At 41.1% G+C, this 18,630-nt stretch overlaps 1 protein-coding gene across 2 annotated transcripts in view; it reads left to right on the plus strand.

The window, feature by feature from the left end:
* The window catches only part of OTOF (otoferlin), a 179,830-nt gene that overhangs the window by 43,619 nt on the left and 117,581 nt on the right, over nt 1–18,630 (plus strand). For both annotated transcript variants that reach the window (XM_044661011.1, XM_044661012.1), the window contains exons 3-4: nt 5,731–5,819; nt 16,221–16,320. In XM_044661011.1, coding sequence (XP_044516946.1) covers nt 5,731–5,819; nt 16,221–16,320 — 189 coding nt within the window. The remainder of the gene's footprint in view (nt 1–5,730; nt 5,820–16,220; nt 16,321–18,630) is intronic.

Below are 18,630 nucleotides of genomic sequence, written 5' to 3' on the forward strand. Positions count from 1 at the left end.
CAAAGTCTATCACATTTGATCATTTCACAATATTGCAGTTACTATATATGATGTTCTCTTGGTTTTGCTCATTTCACTCTGCATCAGTTCATGCAGGTCTTTCCAGGTCTTTCTGAAATCATCCTATTCATCATTCCTTATAGCACAATTCCATCACTATCATATAATGTTATTCATTTTTGTAAGTGAATAATCTTATAAAACCAAAATCCCAAGTCATATACCCTAATAAATGAGTGATAAATCATATGTAACAATCATTTTTTAAATGTAGTAGAGAAGTCCATTACATTCTATTGTGCCACAGTGTATCAGTCTCTGTGTACAATGCTTTCCTGGTTCTGCTCCTTTCACTCTGCATCAATTCCTGGAGGTCGTTCCAGTTCACATGGAATCCCTCCAGTCTATCATTCCTTTCAGCACAATAATAATCCATCACCAGCAAATACTGCAATTTGTTCAGCCATTCTCCAATCGAAGGGCATCCCCTCATTTTCCAATTTTTTTACCACCACAAAGAGCATGGCTATAAATATTTATATTTTTCTATGAGTCTTTTTCCTTATTATTTCTTAGGGTATAAACCCAGCAGCGGTATGGCTGGATCAAAAGGCAAACAGTCTTTTAAAGCCCTTTGGGCATAGTTCCAAATTGACAGGCAGATTCTTTCACTGGCCTAGGCTATAGTTCATCTTGTCCTGATAACTTAAACTTATCTAGGGTTTCAGTTCATTGTCAACAATTTTTGTGCTCTCCATAATAGCCTGAAGATTGTGTTAAGAGAAAAAGCAAAACCCAAATGAGAATTCAATTATTCTACTTTCTCTTGTCTTTTTCTGTCAAATCATGTACCCTGAATAATTGTCCTCCCCTTTTCTTTAATCTCCCTCTTATACGTGTAGCTTTTTTAAAAAATCCATTGTCTTTCCATTGTTTTTAGAGTCTGCTCAAATTGAGCTTTGATACTATTCTTATTCTTATAGAACCATGTTAATATTTCGTGAGCATCCTCAATTACCTGCCCTTACTTCAATCTCCTGAACATGTTTGGTTTCCTTCCTTCCTTTCCTTCCCCCTCCCTCCTTTCTTTCTCCCTCCCCTTCTTTCTTTCTTTCTCTCTCCCTCCCTCCCTTTATTTCTTCCTTCCTTTCTTCATTCCTTCCTTCCCCTATTTTGACCACAGACTCCAATGGGATTTAAACAGAATAAAGTAACTAAATGCTGCCTGAGAACAGACACTTCTCTTTTATCCTATAACCTTCCTGGCCATGATTTTTTCTCCCATCTTCCTAACTCTAGCCTCATGCAACTTCACCATAAATACTCATTTAACAGGTATTTATTTATTAAATTAAAATTATTTATTATATGTAACATTTATTAAATGTTTGCTATGGGTCAAACCCAACTAGGGCAGGTTGGTGGTAGAGGATAAAGAGCTAGTCTTGGCATCAGGAAGACTCATCTTCCTCAGTTCAAATTTGACCTGGATCCAAATCTGGTCTCAGACACTCTCTAACTGTGTGACCCTCAACAAGTCACTTAGTGCCCATTGATTGGCCCACACACCTCTTCTGTGATAGGACCAATATACAATATTGATTCTAATATGGAAGGCAAAGGGCTTTTAAAGCATTTATTAAACACCTTCCATGTGCCAAGCGTGGTGCCAAATGCTTGGAATACAAAGACAAAAGTAGAATTGTCCCTGACCCCAAACCTAATATCCTAGAGGGAGGGAAGATACAATTTGTACACAAGCAAGTAAACGCAAAGTTTGAATGAAATAATATGGCTTTTTTTCCCCAAATAACAAGTATTGATTTTCTCTCTTCTACTCCCCCTAATTGAAAGAAGAAGAAAAAAACAACCCCAACAACATTCGAAGTGAGAGGAAGTACTAACAACCAGAGGGAGGGAAGAGGTAGGAAAGGCCTTAAATGACCTCTCAGTTGCTATCTAGGGTAAAAGGAAGTTTTGCTTCTTTCGTTTACCTCCAGAGAGATTCCTGCTTTCTATACATGCCTCTAAGGCATTCTCCCTACTCTATATTCTATAATTCTACAGAAGATGCCAGTCTTTTCAGAATTCCCTTAGAAGCTGCCTTCCTAGTTATTCAGTTAAATGAAACAACCCAAATCTCTCAGGCCTTGACTGATTTCACTGAACCATTTTCTGAATCTATTCATCCAGCTGAAGCCTCTCCCTCTTCCCTAGCTGGGATTTCTAGCTACAGCCTGTCCTCTGTGCTCTTTGGATGAAGCAAATATGTAAGCCTCAGTCAACATCCTGGCCTTCTTTATGACTGGGAACGTCTGATATCAAAAAACTGGTCTCCCTCCAAAGCTCTGGGTTTTCCTGGGTACACAAGGGTTTTGCTTGTTTGTTTGTTGTTTCACCGAGGCAGCTGGCTTAGCTTTTCCTGAGGTATGTCTTATTTCCCCATCGAACAATAAAACTGACTTCATTAAGAAAATTGCAGATTCTGTAGATAAGAGTCTTGTCTTAGGAATATAAAGAAGAAGCTGCTTAATGAAGCCTGACCCATTAGGGGAAGACCTGAGCTAAATTGTCTACGCTTGAATTTTCTTATTTAGATCCTATAATTTTCCTTCCCATATTCATAATGTAACTCCCTACTTGACAAAAAGCAAGCTTCATTTTTCCAGTTTCTTGTTTTCCCATTTCTTACTGCTTTCTAACCTGGCTACTCTGGTTGAATGATGGGAAATTCAGGAGGGAGTGCTGCTAAAATGTGGTTTTTCTCTGGATTCTGCTCCAAGTTCTGCCTCTAATTAGCTGAATGATTTGAGACAGGCAAGCTATTTAACCTCAAGAGGCATCATAGTACAGAAGCTCTAGTTCCAAAGTTCCTTTAACTAGATTCAAATTCTACTATGTTTACTACCTGTATGGCATTGGGTAAGCTGGGTTTTGTGGTGGATAGAGTGCTGGGCCTGTACTCAGGAAGACTTATCTTTCTGAGTTCATATCTGGCTTCAGACACTTACTAGCTATATGACCTTGGGCAAGTTACTTCACCTTTTTGCCTCAGTTTCCTCATCTGTAAAATGAGCTGGAAAAGGAAATGGCAAACCACTCCATTATCCAAGAAAACCCCAAATGTAGTCACAAAGAGTTGGACACAACTGAACAAGAAGTCACTCAAACTCTCTTGGTCTCAGTTTCCCCAACTATAAAATGGGAAGGGAGGATACTAGATGACCTCCAAGTTCTCTTCCAGTTCCATATTTTTAATCCCACTCTCTATGATTCAGAATAAGTTGCCTAACTTTAAGGGGTTGCATAGTATGTTGGTAAGGCACTAGCTCCAGAATCTCCCTCTGAGATTTACTACTTGTATGATCTTGAACAAGTCACAACCTACATAGCCTCAGTTTTCTCATCTATAAAACAGAAAAATGGAAAAAAAGAAGTCCCATTCTCAATTTATTGTAGATCAATTAGACATGAATTGCTAAACCCCAATTCCCATTCCAGACATGATCCCTTTTATTATAACTCTTAAAGAGAGGAGGGAATTGTTAAAAAAAAATCTGAGAAAGTCCATGGTTGTTGGTAGGAGGAATACCAATCAGTATGATAGAGGAGGCAAGATTTCAGACTTTTTGTTTTCTAATTTACTTATTTAATCATATTTTTCTGTTGTGTGAGTCCAAGACAATTCTGTGTATAAATCTCCATGAGGGAAATGATATGACAATACTATATGGAATTTCCTTACAAGTGGGAGGGGTTGGCTAAACATACAAAAAAAAGAAGAATGAAAGAAGAAAAGTCAGTTCTTTGTGCTGGGGTCAGGTGATTTTTGGCCTTTCACTTAACTTCATATTTTCTGGACAGATCCTGAAAGAGCAGTGCTGATACTAGACCCAAAGGTGGGCAGGAAGGCTGTGCTTATGAATAGCCTTACTCTCACAACCTCAAGAGCTGCTAATAATTCAATGTATCCTCTCCCACATGATCAGAAAGAAGAGTCCCCATGAATAGGCCATTTTCAGATAAATAAAAACTATCAATAAGCACAGGAAAAAGTGTTCTAAATTCCTCATAATTCAAGAAATGCAAATCAAAACAACACTGAAGTATCACCTCACACTTAGCAGATTGGCTAATATGACAGTAAAGTAAAATAATAAATATTGGAGGGGATGTGGCAAAATTGGAACATTAATGCATTGCTAATGGAGTTGTGAATTAATCCAACCATTCTGGAAGGCAGTTTGGACGATAATGAAAAATGTTTGCACAAAAATATTCATAACTACACTCTTTTTGTGGCAAAAAAAATTGGAAAGTGAAGGGGTGTCCCTCGATTGGGGAATGGCTAAACAAATTGTGATATCTGATGGTGATGGAATACTATTGTGCTGAAAGGAGTGATGAATTGGAGGATTTCTATATGAACTGGAAAGACCTCCAAGAACTGATGCGGAGTGAAATGAGCAGAACCAAGAAGCAATGAAAGTGAAACATTGTGGAACTCTCCAGTGTAATGGACTTTACTACTAGTAGCAATACAATAATTCAGGACATTCCCGAGGGACTTATGAGAAAGAATGCTATCCACATTGAGAGAACTATCTATGGGAGTAGAAATGCAAAAGAAAAACTTATGACTTCTCACTTGTCACTTGTTTATATGGGTATATGATTTGGGGTTTTGGCTTTAAAAGATTGCTCTGCGGTCAAAATTAATAATGTGGAAATAGGTATCATATGACAACATTTGTACAACCCTGTGGAATTGGTTGTCAGCTCTGGGAGTGGGGAGGGAAGAGAGAAGGGAAAAAAAATGAATCATGTAAACATGAAAAAATATTTTTAAAAATAAAATTAAAATGTTAAATTAAAAAAAAGAAAGAGTCTCTGAAATCTAAATTCTAGAATCTAACCTTTGAGAGAGATAGGAGAATTCTTAGGTAATGTTGGTCTCTTAAGGAAAAGTGATTACACATGTGGTCCCCAGACCTGGAAGAGTAGTAAAGGATTAAACCACAATATGAAGGAACAGAAGTCTAGACTTTGTTCTCTGCTACGAAAGTCATTTGGACAGCATTGGTCTCATGAGAAGAGAAGTTGCCTCTCTATCATATTCAAGCTATTTGCTTGAATATGAAATTGAAAGCCCTCAAACAATACCATAAGATTTTCTGCTTGTATGGGTCTCTGAGGCAAACTGACCTGATTGTTGAAGTGAGGGTCTGCACTAGAAAGCCCAGGTTTGTATGTCTTCTGAAGAAAGTCCAAGCCATAGGATAGCACTGAGGCTAGAAGCCTGTATAGGCCTGGAGGTAAAGGTAGAATTCTCTGAGGGAGGAGAATTGTTTTGATTGTTTATGAGACACTGTGAATCCTTTATATGTTGTCTATATTTTCCACGAGATGAAATAAAGGTTGTCCTATACATAATCTGCATTCTTACCCCGAGTGCTTATCCAGGAACTAAAGAATCTTCTATTTACATATATGGAAACTGATTCATGAGCTATATTCTAAGATTTCCCATAGTAAACTTTTAATGGGACAGTTTCAAAGTACATCAAAGATATTTTGGGCAACTACCCCCAAAATTAGACTTCATCCATGTAAGCTTGGAAAATGAGTACCAGACATACAAACTGTAGATTCCCTAGGATATCCAATTTTTGCGAGACACTCATCCCTATAATTCCTGTTCTGGACTCCTTTCTCTCTTTCTTCTTCTAGACCTTCCGATGGCCAGTTGGCAGCAATATTGATGGCAATGAGATGCTGGAGATCCAGGTATTCAACTACAGCAAAGTCTTCAGCAATAAGTAAGTGCATTAGCTAAGTATAGGAAAGCCAGGACCTGCTCCAGGATGGGAGAAATTATCAAAATTCTACCTTTTCTGATGGATAGCCCTTGGGATTTAGAATCAAAAATGCCAGAATTCCTGGGCCAGTAGATTTCTTTTCTAACAGAGTGATTGCCCTTGGTAAAATAATCAAGAAGTTGCTTCCTCATAGGATTTCCCAAGCTAAACTATGACATGGCTCAGTTATAATCAGGGGTATACTAAATATTTAAGAACCCCTCTCTGGGAGGGAAAATGTATGCAGGAAAACCTTTTAAGTTGATTTTTTATTATTAACATTTTCTCTATTCCTTTTTATAGTCTAGAGCAGGGGTCGGCAACGTGTGGCTCTCGAGCCATATCTGGCTCTTTTGAGGGCCAGATATGACTCTTTCTGCAGGAGCCATAAAGTCAATTTTTTTTTTCAGGCACTGTTACAGGAGCACGCACTGTGAGCACTGTACGGCTCTCACGAAATTACATTTTTAAAAATGTGGCGTTTATGGCTCTCACAGCCAAAAAGGTTGCCGACCCCTGATCTAAATAATCAGCAAAATAATCAATCAAGTCTAGATTTGTAGTGTTCATCAATTTCCAAGGTGTAAACACTCAAACTCAGAATTTAACAATTGGTTCTTTCAAGTCAAGTCTCCAACACGCAGCTGGAATGACACCCACTACTTGCATTCTCCTTTTCTCTATATGAAAGGTGTTTCCTGTTCTTACCTTCACACACACACACACACACACACACACACACACACACACACACACAGAGCTTCCCTTAACTGAAGTAGGGCATTAATTCAGAGATCCCATCTTTTTAAGTAGCTTAGCAAATTCTTATCAACAATAAATGACTGGATGATAGACTAATCTTCATTCATTCACTTTGGAGATCCCCTTTCTCACCAACTTAATTAAGATAAAGGCATAGCTTTAATCATCAATTATGACTAGGTCATGACTGAGATGGAGTGAATGGGTAGAGGAGGGGGTTCCAAATGACTTCCTCAGAGAAGTTTGGTGGATGAAAAGGACAGAATCCTGGCTCTGTAGTCAGAAGACCTGCATTCAAGTCCAGATTCTAACCTGTATGGCACAATCATGAGCAATCAATACAATCCCTTAGATTTCAGTTGCTTCCCATCTTAAAAAAGGGTGTTGGATTAGATGGCCTCTCAATGTCCCTTCCAGCTCTGATCCTCTGATTCTAGAAAAGTAAATTTTAAAAAAGAACAACTATACCTGTCATACAAATAAAACACAATAAAGTCTGAGGGGCAGTATTTCATAATGGAAAGAGCAAGGGGTTATCAGAATATCAAACGAAAAGAAGTGGAGAAGGAAATGGAGGATGTGAAAATTGTTAAACTGTATTGAAAAGTTCATAAGATCCATTGGACCATAGGTATTGAACTGGAAGGGAACTTGGGGAACATCTACTTCAACCCCCTCATTTCATAGCCATAGGAAATGAGGCTGAGAAAGATTAGATGACTTGCCCAGGGTCAAACAGTTAGTATGTGTCAGAGACAGGATATGAACTCGGGTCTTCCTGATTTACTGATGCAAAATCAGATCCTGTCTCAGATGCCTGAGCATGACCCTAAGCAAGTCACTTAACCTCACTCATTCTCCGTTTCCTCACCTGTAAAATGGTGATAAAAAAAAAAAAATAGCACCTACCTCTGATTTCAAGGATTAAATGAGATCATTTTGTAAAGTACTTCACAAACCTTAAATCACTCTGTAAATGTTAACAATTATTATTATTATAACTCCATATTCAGCACTCTGTACCCCGTTATCCATTTTAAACCCCATTTATAAAAACAATGCCCAAGTCTTTGGAAGTAAAACTAGCTGCTATAAAAGCTTAAATAATTGAATATGGAACTTCATTATTCATTCTAAAATGTCATCAAGATGGCAGATACACAGGGACAAAGAAGTCTGTGTCCTCCTTTAAGCAGGACACTTTGTCCTCCAGGACTTCTTCTTTCCTCCTTCCCCTCTGCTAGGTCTAGTTAGAGGAGGATATGGGTGATAAGAGAACCAAAGGGAATACAGTAAGAAGAGAAGTTTCATGGGAGAAAGGGTTGTTTGTGCATATTACAGGGTCAGGACCCTGTAATGCCCAAGGAGAGAACTCTCCAGTTTGCTGTGAGGAACTGGGGAGTAGGAGGGGAAGGAGAGAGGACCTCTTCCTGGAACTGATCCCTGATAAGACAGGAAGAGGTGTTGCCTCACTCTTCCACACCCCAAGGCTCCACTTTCTAGGTTGAGGGAGTGGTGTCTAGACCAACATTATCTAGACCTAGGAAAGGAGGGTGGGAGGAAAAGGTAGTAGATTTAAGAAATGGAACTGCATGATGTAGGTGTACCCTAAAGCCCCTGCTAGGCTTTAGGCCTGTGGTTTGGTCTCACGAGCTGGGAAACAGGATATAGGCCTTTCCATGTTCTCTCTCAAACTCTCATCTCTAATTCCCAAACCCAATTCAAAGGCTGGCTGAGTTGGAGGACTCTTCCCTTACTCTAATCCTGGGTCCAGCAACTAGAAACACCTAGAACCACTTAAAGGGGTGGAGATAGAGTAGAGCAGTAGTATCAAACTCAAATAGAAATGCATCCCAGTCAGTCCCAGATTGACTCAGAAAACTATAAATTAACATTATCAACATTGTATTATATGGAGCATCTGGGTGGCTCAGTGGTCAGAGACCCAGGACATGGAATCAGGAAGATCTGAGTTCAAATTTGGTCTCCAACACATGCTAGCTATGTGGCCCTGGGCAAGTCACTTAAACCCTATTTGCTTCAGTTCTTCGTCTGTAAACTAGGAACACAATGGAGAAGGAATGACAAACCAAGAAAAACCAGTGGGTAGACTGAACAACAACAAATGTATTTTTATTTATTTTGTTAAATGTTTCTCAATTACATTTTAATGTGGTTCAGCTTCTCTCTGGATTTTTGCAGGCCACTTCTTCCCCCACTCAACTTTTCCACTTCCTATCCCTCACTTCCTCAAGTTTGACATCTAGAGGATATGGTGGAGGGAAGAGTCTGAGGAGTAGGAAGCAGAGACCCCTCCAGGATGTGCAACTGGCTCTAGTAGGCATATAGAAAGAAGTTGAGGCAACCTCAACAAAAAGAGATTTGAATCCCTAATTATAGGACAGGGAGGAGAAAAGCAGAGCTGGGATAATGACCATATAATGAGCAGGAAGCCCTGCCTTGATGCAGATTCATCGTCAACAACTTCATCAAGGAGAAAATCAATGTGGAACCGGAGAACAGGTGCTGGATTTGGAGGTTAGGTCAGAAGAGGGGTTGAATCCTGCTTCTGCTTAATAACCAAAGTCGGCATTTATAGCGCTTTGAAGTTTACAAAGACTTTATATGAATGTAACTAGTCTTTGGAGCTCTTGCCACAGAGAAGATGCCCAGCATGCCTTTGACCTCCAGGGTTGAAGAGACTGGTGGGAAGAGGACCAGGAAAACCACAAGAGAAAAGCTGTTACAAGCTGGGGGTTAGGGATGGAGGTTGAACCATCACAAAGCAGGGTGATATACAGGAGGGGAGAGCCCAGTTCTTGGAGTCCAGGACCACCAATCTTTGGCTCACCTCCCTCTGCTTCTCTTGGGAGGCATTGGGGACAGCATGGCATCACTCTTGTTCCTATGGCTTGACCGATGTACATCTTCTTTTCTCCTTCATGGTGGCTGGACCCCTGGCAGTTCTTGACAATTGCTTTCTGGTGCCTTTCCCCCCATCAGTCCTTGCCTCACAAGCCACATTTAAGCCTCAAGATCAAAGGCATTCTGGGTGGTCACTCCTAAGGCAAGTCTGAGGCTACTAGAGCTTGGGGAATGCTGAGTAAGCCACCCACCACCAGGCTCCTACTCTGTGGCTGAGTCTTGGAGGGCAGGGAAAGAAAGATGGTTGCACTTACATTATGATTTCAGTGGAGCCTCACACCAAGCCTGAAAAGTAGGCACAACAAGAATAATTATCCCTATTATACAGATGAAGAAATTGAGACTAAGAAAATAAAAATGACTTGCTCGTGATAATACAGCTAACAAATATCAGAAAGGGCAGGAGGGTCATCTTTGAACCCTGGTTGGCCTGTGTAGTAGAGGAGAAAGTGCACTAATTCTGGAACTAGAGGACCTGGGTTCAAATCTCACTCCTGTTTCTAATAATTATGTGAGACTTAATTCCTCTGGGCCTATTTCCTCAGCTGCAAAATGGGAGTGGGGGTGAGAGAGTAGACTAGACAATTTCTGAAGTCTCTTCCAGCTCTTAACCTAGGCTTTTCAAATCTAGCATTCTAGCCCCCACAAAACACCATGTGCTCAGGGGCAGCTAGATGGTTCAGTGGCCTGAGAGTCAGATCTAGAGTAGGAGGTCCTGGGTTCTAATCCGACCTCGGATACTTCCTAGCTGGGTGTCCCCTGGGCAAGTCACTTAACCCCCATTGCCTAGCCCTTACCACTCTTCTGCCTTGGAACCAATACACAGTATTGATTCTAAAGTGGAAGGTGAAGGTTTAAAAAAATGTTATGAGCTCAATTTCCTATAGGAACCTCAGTTTCCTCATCTGTAAAATGGGGACAATAATAATACCTGGAGTATTTCACAGGTTTTGGTATAAGATTCAAATGGCATAATGAATACAAAGTGCTTTATAAACCTTGAAGCATTAATGTCCGTTATAATTCATTAGCACATGCTGAGTTCTTGAAGAGCTACAGTTTAGCTAATTCAAGACCCCTGCCCTCTTAGAGCTTACAGTCTGATAAAGAAGGAAGACCCAAACATCAGAGAACACATAATTACATAATAAGTGCATTTTAAGAATTCCAAGAACAAAATGCCTTAGAGATGCCCGAGGTGCTCCAGGATCCCTCCTCTCCACCCTAGGTTCCCCATTGTGGCTGCCAATGGCCCCTGAATAATGCAAGGGCTCCAGGAGTTTGGCAACATACTCAGCCTGGCCCAAGATACCTGATGCCCTCTCCCAGGGGAAAGTGCTTGAATTATTCAAGGATGTCACAGTGCCTGGCAGGGGCTTCTTTGTGGTTGCTCTGCCCTCCCACCTGCTGCCTCCTGCTTCACTTATTCCAGGGCTAATTAGCTGGGAATCCAATCTGGGTTACACAGGCTATCCAGCCCTCCCTCTATATGGGGAGCTCCAGGTAGGAGATTGAGGACCAGCCTCTGGCTTTTAGACCAAAGGAAGGGTGGGGCAGGTTTGGAGGACACCCATAGTAGAGAGTCCCCGGCTTTGCAGCAACCTCACTACAACATTTGGGGTTGCTGGAGTAAAGGTATCAAGTCAGGGCACTGGAAAGGTAACAAGATAATTCCAGATTTCAGTATTGTAAGGTTTGAAAAGACTTTCTATATACGGTCTTGATTATTTCTACTTCCAGTCTCTCCTGTTAATCTCTCTCACTGATATATTGGTCCTTCACTGCTCCTTCCTGTCTTTTCTCCCTCTCTCATTTTCTCTAGCAATCAAAAGAATCAGATTCTAATCCCAGCTTTGCCATTTACTAGGAAAGGACCTTAGAGAAGTCACTTAATCTGAGTCTCAGTAGTCTCATCTATAAAATGGGAATGATAACTGCTCCAAGAACTCATCAGGTTGTTGTAAGGATCAAATGAAGTCATTCATGATAAAGTTCTTTGTTAACTGCCAAGAGAGTTGCTAGTAGTTCTTTCTTAGCACAGACCATATTTACTTGCTTAAGTAGTCAGAAACTTAGATTAGTAGAGATAGAAATCTTGGAAATCATCAAGATAAAGTGCTTTGTCCAAAGACCAAAAAGTAGCAGAATGGACTCAAGCCCAAGTCCTCAGAATTTTCTTTTTGCCACGTTGTCCTTAAATTGCCACTTTGCGAATAGCATTTTCTTTCTTATTTTTTAAACCCTTACCTTCTGTCTTAGAGATAACTCTAATGTAAATGACTCTTAGTAAAAACTCTAAAACGGAAGGGAAAGGACTAGATAAATGGGGGTTAAGTGACTTGTCTAAGACCACAGAGCTAGGAAGAGTCTGAGATCACATTTGAACCCAGGTCCTCCCAACTTCAGGTCTGGCACTTTATTCATTGTGCCACCTAGTTGCCCTCAGATAGCATTTTCCAACTATTCATTTTTCCAAGGGATATATGTCCTTCATTCTTTGCCCATCCATCCATCTACCTTTACAAAATTTTCTCAGTGCTACAATTAATGTTTCCTCAATATTACTCAATAATGAGTTCCTCACTATTCCTCACATCACACTCCTAATTCTGTTAAAAAAAATAAGCCCTAGCCCCATGATGGCAAATCTATGGCACCTGTGCCAGAGGGGGGCTATTCTTTTCCCCCTCTCCATCACACCTGAGGACATTTTTTTCATATCACCTGGCCCTCTGCCCAGCAGCCCAATAGGAGCACTTCCTCCCTCCCCTGTCTAGGAGGACATGCACTCACATCCAGTGTGAGGGGGCAGTTTGAGCACTCCATCTCTAAAAGGTTCACCATCTCTGCCCTAACCCTATCAAATATGAGCACCAGTTCCCATAATAACCTTTCCTTCACTGGTGGATCTGAAATCTGGTTATTTCAGACTGGGGGAAGGTGGAAGCTTATTTGGAATTACTAGAAGTATCTATTAAAACAGAACTTGAAGTGAAAGAATAAAAGGAAAGGAGTCTAGAATAATATTTTCTAGAAGTCAGTTCCCCTAAGACCATTGTAATAGCTTACATTTATATATCTGCAATTTTTCCTCAGACCCAACCTTTGAGTGTTACAAAATATTTTTTCCCAATAACATCGTGAGGGCTGGTGGTCCAAATATTATCACCTCCGTTTTATAGATGAAGACAGTAAGGCTCAGGGCATTTCTATGACTTATCCTAGAGCCATAGAGAGTTAGAAAATAGTAGATAGCGTTTGAACCCAAGTTTGCTGATTACAAAACCCCAATCCTCTTTCCACCACACCATGTTGCTTCTAATTGTGAACAGGCACATTCTGTTGTGTCTATGCCAGTCCCTGCTGGCCTTGTGGAGTATGGGCTGAGCCCTCAGGAGTCCTATCAGTTGTGATACTTGCATTCATGTTCTCCCAACCCTTGGTTTGCTAGAAATGTACCCGGTATCCTGGGGCCATAATGGAGGCGCCCTACCTGTGTCTCCTACCTACATGGAGAGGCAAATAAGTGTCCTTATCTGTAAAATGAGAAGATTAGACCAGCTGGCCTGGAGGAGACCTTCCAGCCTTCTATCTATGATACTATGACAGACATAGTGCCCAGGAGCCCAGGCAGGTGAACACACAGAACATAATCCTGCACCATCTGGAAACCAAGTGAATGTGTGCTCAAACCCAATTTCTCAGATTTTTCTTTATGCCTCATTGCCTCAAAGGTCCTTATGTTACCACTCTGCAAGTGGTATTTCCTGGGTATTTCATTTTCCAAGGTGTATATGTCCAGCTCGCTTCGCCATCCATCCATTTTCCTAATTTCTCTGATGCCCACAACATACTCTTCACTCTGTTAATTAAACCGCAGTTCCAACAAATCTAAATTGAATTCGATGCTCTCAAAAGTCTCTTCCTGTTCAAAATTTCCTTTGATCCTGAGGATTTATTTAAATTTAATTCTCGAATAAGGTGAGCCTCTGAGCATGTGCAGGCAAACAGCTCTATGTCGACCCCTGGTGGCGTCCTGCCACATCACACCATCCCTGCCCTGCTCTTGCCTGCCTCCCAGCAACTACTTATATTTCTGGTTTCCTCCAGGGAAGGGTCTTTCTGATGGACTTCTGGGGCAAAGAGAGACCCTTCTCTTCTGCAGTTTTATGGTGGTTTATTTGGAGTGTGAGCCAATATTCTACATTAAGAAGCAAAGTTAGGGGGCAGCTGGGTTGCTCAGTGGATAGAGAGCCAGACCCAGACAGGAGGTCCTAGGTTCAAATCTGGCCTCAGACACTAGCTGTGTGACCCTGGGCAAGTCACTTCACCCCCATTGCCTAGCCCTTGCCATTCTTCTGTCTTGGAACCAATATACTGTATTGATTCTAAGATGGAAGGAAAGGGTTTAAAAAAAGAAAAAGAAGAAGCAAAGCTTCAGATTACCCAGTCCCTACTCAGTTATGGCAATGGTAGTTATTGGGTCCTCAGTGGAGAAAAGTCTACATTTTAGAGACAATACACCGAAGTTAAGGGTCTAAAAAAATCTCTTCATTTCAAAACTTCATGTCAATACATTCCTTTAATTGTAATTCTCATTTCTGTAACACTTTGCCTTATGAAGCACTACCTTCTTGGCAGCCTGGTCAGGTAGGCACATCTTATTATCTCCATTTTTCAGATGAAAAAACAAAGCATCAGAGAGTTGTGATCTCTGGTCACACAGTTTAGTGTGTGGTAGACGTATAGAAACCTGGGTCCTCCTGCCTGCAAGTCCAGCTCTCTATCCGCCGTGCCACAGAGTCTCTTCCTATTCTTGTTTAGAGAGAAGGATAATGAAGTTGAAACAGAAGAGCACCATGCGTGGCAAGGACCAGGGCTCCAACCCAGGCCTTCTCTTTTCAAATCCAAGGCTTCTCTTCTGGGGCCATGGCTCCTTCCCAGGACTAAATCTTCCAGTTCAAGAAAGCTCTCCCTCATAGAATCATTCCTGTGAGGTGAGGGGAAAAGGGGACCAGAGTAGCCTGGGAATTGCCCCTCCAAAATGGATTATGCCCATATTTCCTAAGTCCCAGGAATTTTTAATATTTTTATTTTAATATTTTACTTATTTTAAGTTTTAAATTTTTTATAAATTAATTTAATAAATAATAATTAAACTTTTTAATATAGGTAAAAATCACTTTAAAGATATACCAAATGCAGCCTTGAAGGGCATGTCAATCAATAAGTGTTTATTGAATGAAACTGAATATTGTTACTTAGAATTGTGCTTGCATATTAGAGACAGCTGGTAACAGTGCAGAGAGCACTGGATCTGAAGTCAAGAAGATCTGAGTTTATATCTGACCTCAGATACATTAGCCGTGTGACCCTGGACAAGTTACTTAACCTCTGTTTGACTCAGTTTCCTCATCTGTAAAATGTGGATAATAATAGCAGCTACCTCCCAGGGATGTCATGAGGATAAAAAGAGATATTTGTAAAGCACTTCGCATAGTGTTCAGCACGTAGAAAGCTTTCTGTTAATGCTTATTTCCATCCCTTCCTCCTTCCCCTTCTCCTTCCTCTTCCCAGCCCTCTTTCCCTTCCTCCTCCTCTTCCCCTTCAAAGCAATAAATACATGGAGCGCTGGACTCCCAGCCAAGGGGTTCCTGTCTTCTCATCCTGTGCAGTTCTAGTGTTTGAATCCCTCCTCTGACTCCCTAGTTATAAGACCATGGACAGTTCATGGGCCCCTTCTCAGTCCCAACCCTACCTCATCTGTGAAATGAAAGAGAATAAAACCTGCTAGAGCATATCTCATGGACCTCTTGTGTGACTCCACAGAGGTCACCAGTTCAGAGCAGGAAGCTTATCTTTTCCAATGCTTTCATTTAAAGATGAGCAAACTGAGTTCTACAGCTTGATAGGCGCGGTTCCATGGATGAGTCTCAGCCCCACTGCCAGTTCTCTGAATCCCTGGCATGGCTACTAGAGACTCACTGGGACAAAGCCCAGGGCTCTGGGGCAGTGACCCTATTTTCCATTTCCTAGAGACATAAACCCACTGGTATTATTGTCCCTAACGACTCCCCCAGGATAGGATTATTGGGACCCCAACCATCTCATTGTACAGAGGTAGAAACTGAGACCCTTACCAAGGTCATGCATATGTCAGAAATGAGATTTGAACTCAAGTCCCCTGACTCCAGAACCAACATTCTTTTTTTTTTTTTTTTGGTACTATGTACTTCCCTGTGCCTCGGCACCTCCCTCACATTCATTTCCAGAATTTTCGGCACTGAAGATTCACCTCTACATTAGATTAAACATCCCACCACCATCACCACCCCCAAGATGTGCTGGGCTTTAGGGTTTTGTGTTTTGTTTCAAACCAGCTCTAGACATCCCTTTCTAGTAGACTTGGCCATGCCTCAGGACAATGCCTGCTCCTCCCCTTTTGGTTTCTCTTCTTTAATTCATTTCATTCCAACAAGGTACAACTATTTTGGATTCACCGAGGGTCTCCAGAACCCCTTTCCTCTAGGAGAGGCAATTCTTCTCATCCATTCTCTCTACAAAGCTAAAAAAAGAAAGATGGTCCCTATTTTCCCCAGGACTATCCATGCTGCAGTAGCCCCTGGTTCCTGTATCTATGTCCCTTGCTCACTATTCAATCCCTTCTGTCTCTAGGATCATTGGGACCTTCCGCATGGTCCTGCAGCAGGTGGTGGAGGAGGGTTACCTAGAAGTGATGGATACTCTAATAGATGACAACAATGCCACCATTAAGGTATGTGCCTTTCTCCTGGCTGGCCTCCTTTTCTCATCTGCAGATCATGACTAGATAAAAGAAAAGTAATCATGGGAGCTTCCTCATCTACATGTGTTACCTCATCGATAAAATGAGAGTATTGGACTAGATGGATCAGTCGATCAAGAAGCATTTATCCTTGACAGTACAAACAGGCAAACCATTCCCATCTTCTCATCCTGTTCAATTCTAGGTGATGCAGTGGATAGTGCGCTGGGACTGAACTGGACTCAGCTAGACTTGAGTTCAAATATGGCCTCAGATAATTACTAGCTGTGCAAGTCACAACCTCTATTTGCCTTAGTTTTCTCATCTGTAAAATAGGGATAATAATAGCACTTTCTGTTCCAGGGTTTTGTGAGGATCAAATGAGGTAACTTAAAACTGTGTAGCACAGTGCAGCACTTAATAAACACCATATAAATGTTATTTTTAAAAATTATATCTTCCCATAAATCCTCCACAGAGGATCTATCCAATACCCTGGAATTCATCCTCTAAGTCAGAGATCTTGACTTTTTTGTGTTACTGATCAATCTTGGGCAGTCAAAATAACATAAGATAACAAAGGAAATTGACTATACAGAAATAAAGAAGTAATTGTTTCTTTTGTTAAACTTCATGGACTCCCCAAAATCTGTCTGTGCATCCCATATTAAGTACCACAGAACTAGGTCTTTTAGGAATAGAGACTTAGAGCTAGAAAACTCTTTCGAGGTCATCTAATCCAACCTCTTCATTTTCTTAGATGAGCACCAGAGATTAAGTTCTGTGTCCATGATTAATCAGGTAGTCAGTGGCAAATATTTGCTAAGCTACTGAGTCACAAAACTGGAGAATTAAAAGAGTCCTTAGAAGCCATCTGGTCCAATTCAAAATCAAGAAAGGAGGGTCTCTGACTCCAAATGATACTAAGACAGAAGAGAGGTCAAGATTAGGCAAATGGGGTTAAGTGACTTGCCCAGGGTCATACAGCTAGGAAGTTTCTAAGACCAGAGTTGAATCACTTTTGCCTTCTAATTAACTGATAATGTAACCCAAACCAGGAGACAGATAAAAATTCATTTAAATTCAAAAGGCATTTTCAGTGCTAGCCTGTGCCCAGTAAGGGGCAGCCTAACATAATGGAGAGAGAGCTGATTTTGGAGTTAAAAAAATCTGGGCTGAAGTTTTGACTTTGACATGGACAAGTTATAAGTCTCAGAACAAAGCACTTGATTTTTTGGCACAGTCAGACAATTCTCTAAGACTAAGCTGCAAAGAAAGCACAAATCAGCATTAGTAGTTCCCCTTATTGGGAGTTTCCTATGAAATCAGTCATCATTCACCTCTAAGTCTATTCACCTAAGATCAGAAAACAACAAATACAAAAGAGATGCCTAGAAACCCAGGCTCAGGCTTGCCTAGGTAGGACACGTTTTAGCTGTCTCCTGCTTCAGGCTATGTAGCATGAGCGAGGGAGGCAACCTTCTCACAGGAAGTCTCAGAGTTATATGATGCCACTTGGAGGGTTGAAGGAAGAGAGTGAGATAGAGGAGATCTCTCTTTTTTAAACAACTTAGCATCACTGTCACACTGTTGTCACAGGGTTGAGAAAGACCAAGGGATCACTTAGGATCTGCTACATCATACCAGAGTCAAGTTCTTTCAGCACTGATTTAAACATATCCCTTGAGCCCCAGGAAGTGTCAGGGGGTTTCCAAAAGCACATTCTCAGAGACAATCTCTCTGACCAACTAGGGGGCCAACCAAGTCTTCTGAAAGACAGATTTGCCTATTCCTTGCTCCTTATTTCTACTTCCAGGCACTCCCCCTGCTGCCATCACTCAGTATCCTCTCCTCCTTTGAGGTTCCATTCACATAAGTTGCTCCATCCAGATCCCAGTGAAATTATCTACTGTCCCCTATGTCATTTTCTCTTCTCTCTCAAGGAGTACCCTTGAGAGTACCAAGTTCAGTATCCAAATCAGTCTCCTTCTCCATTCCAAATACTGTCCTTATACCTTTGGACTTCCATTATACATATTGGTGTCCCCCTCAGGTGCCTTGACTTCTCAATTCACCCTATTTTCTCATCTCCCATGAATGCATCTTCACTCCAATTCAATCATTCTTTTTAATTTTGTCATCCTGGTGGTCTCCTCCCTATCTGAACACTTCCTCAGTCTCTTTTGCTGAATCATCATGGACATCGGCTCTCAAACTATAAATGTCCCACAAGGTTGATTCTCTCTCTCTCTCTCTCTCTCTCTCTCTCTCTCTCTCTCTCTCTCTCTCTCTCTCTCTCTC

This window comes from Gracilinanus agilis, chromosome 2 (assembly GCF_016433145.1).
Source record: "Gracilinanus agilis isolate LMUSP501 chromosome 2, AgileGrace, whole genome shotgun sequence".
In the NCBI taxonomy this organism is placed as follows: Eukaryota; Metazoa; Chordata; class Mammalia; order Didelphimorphia; family Didelphidae; genus Gracilinanus; species Gracilinanus agilis.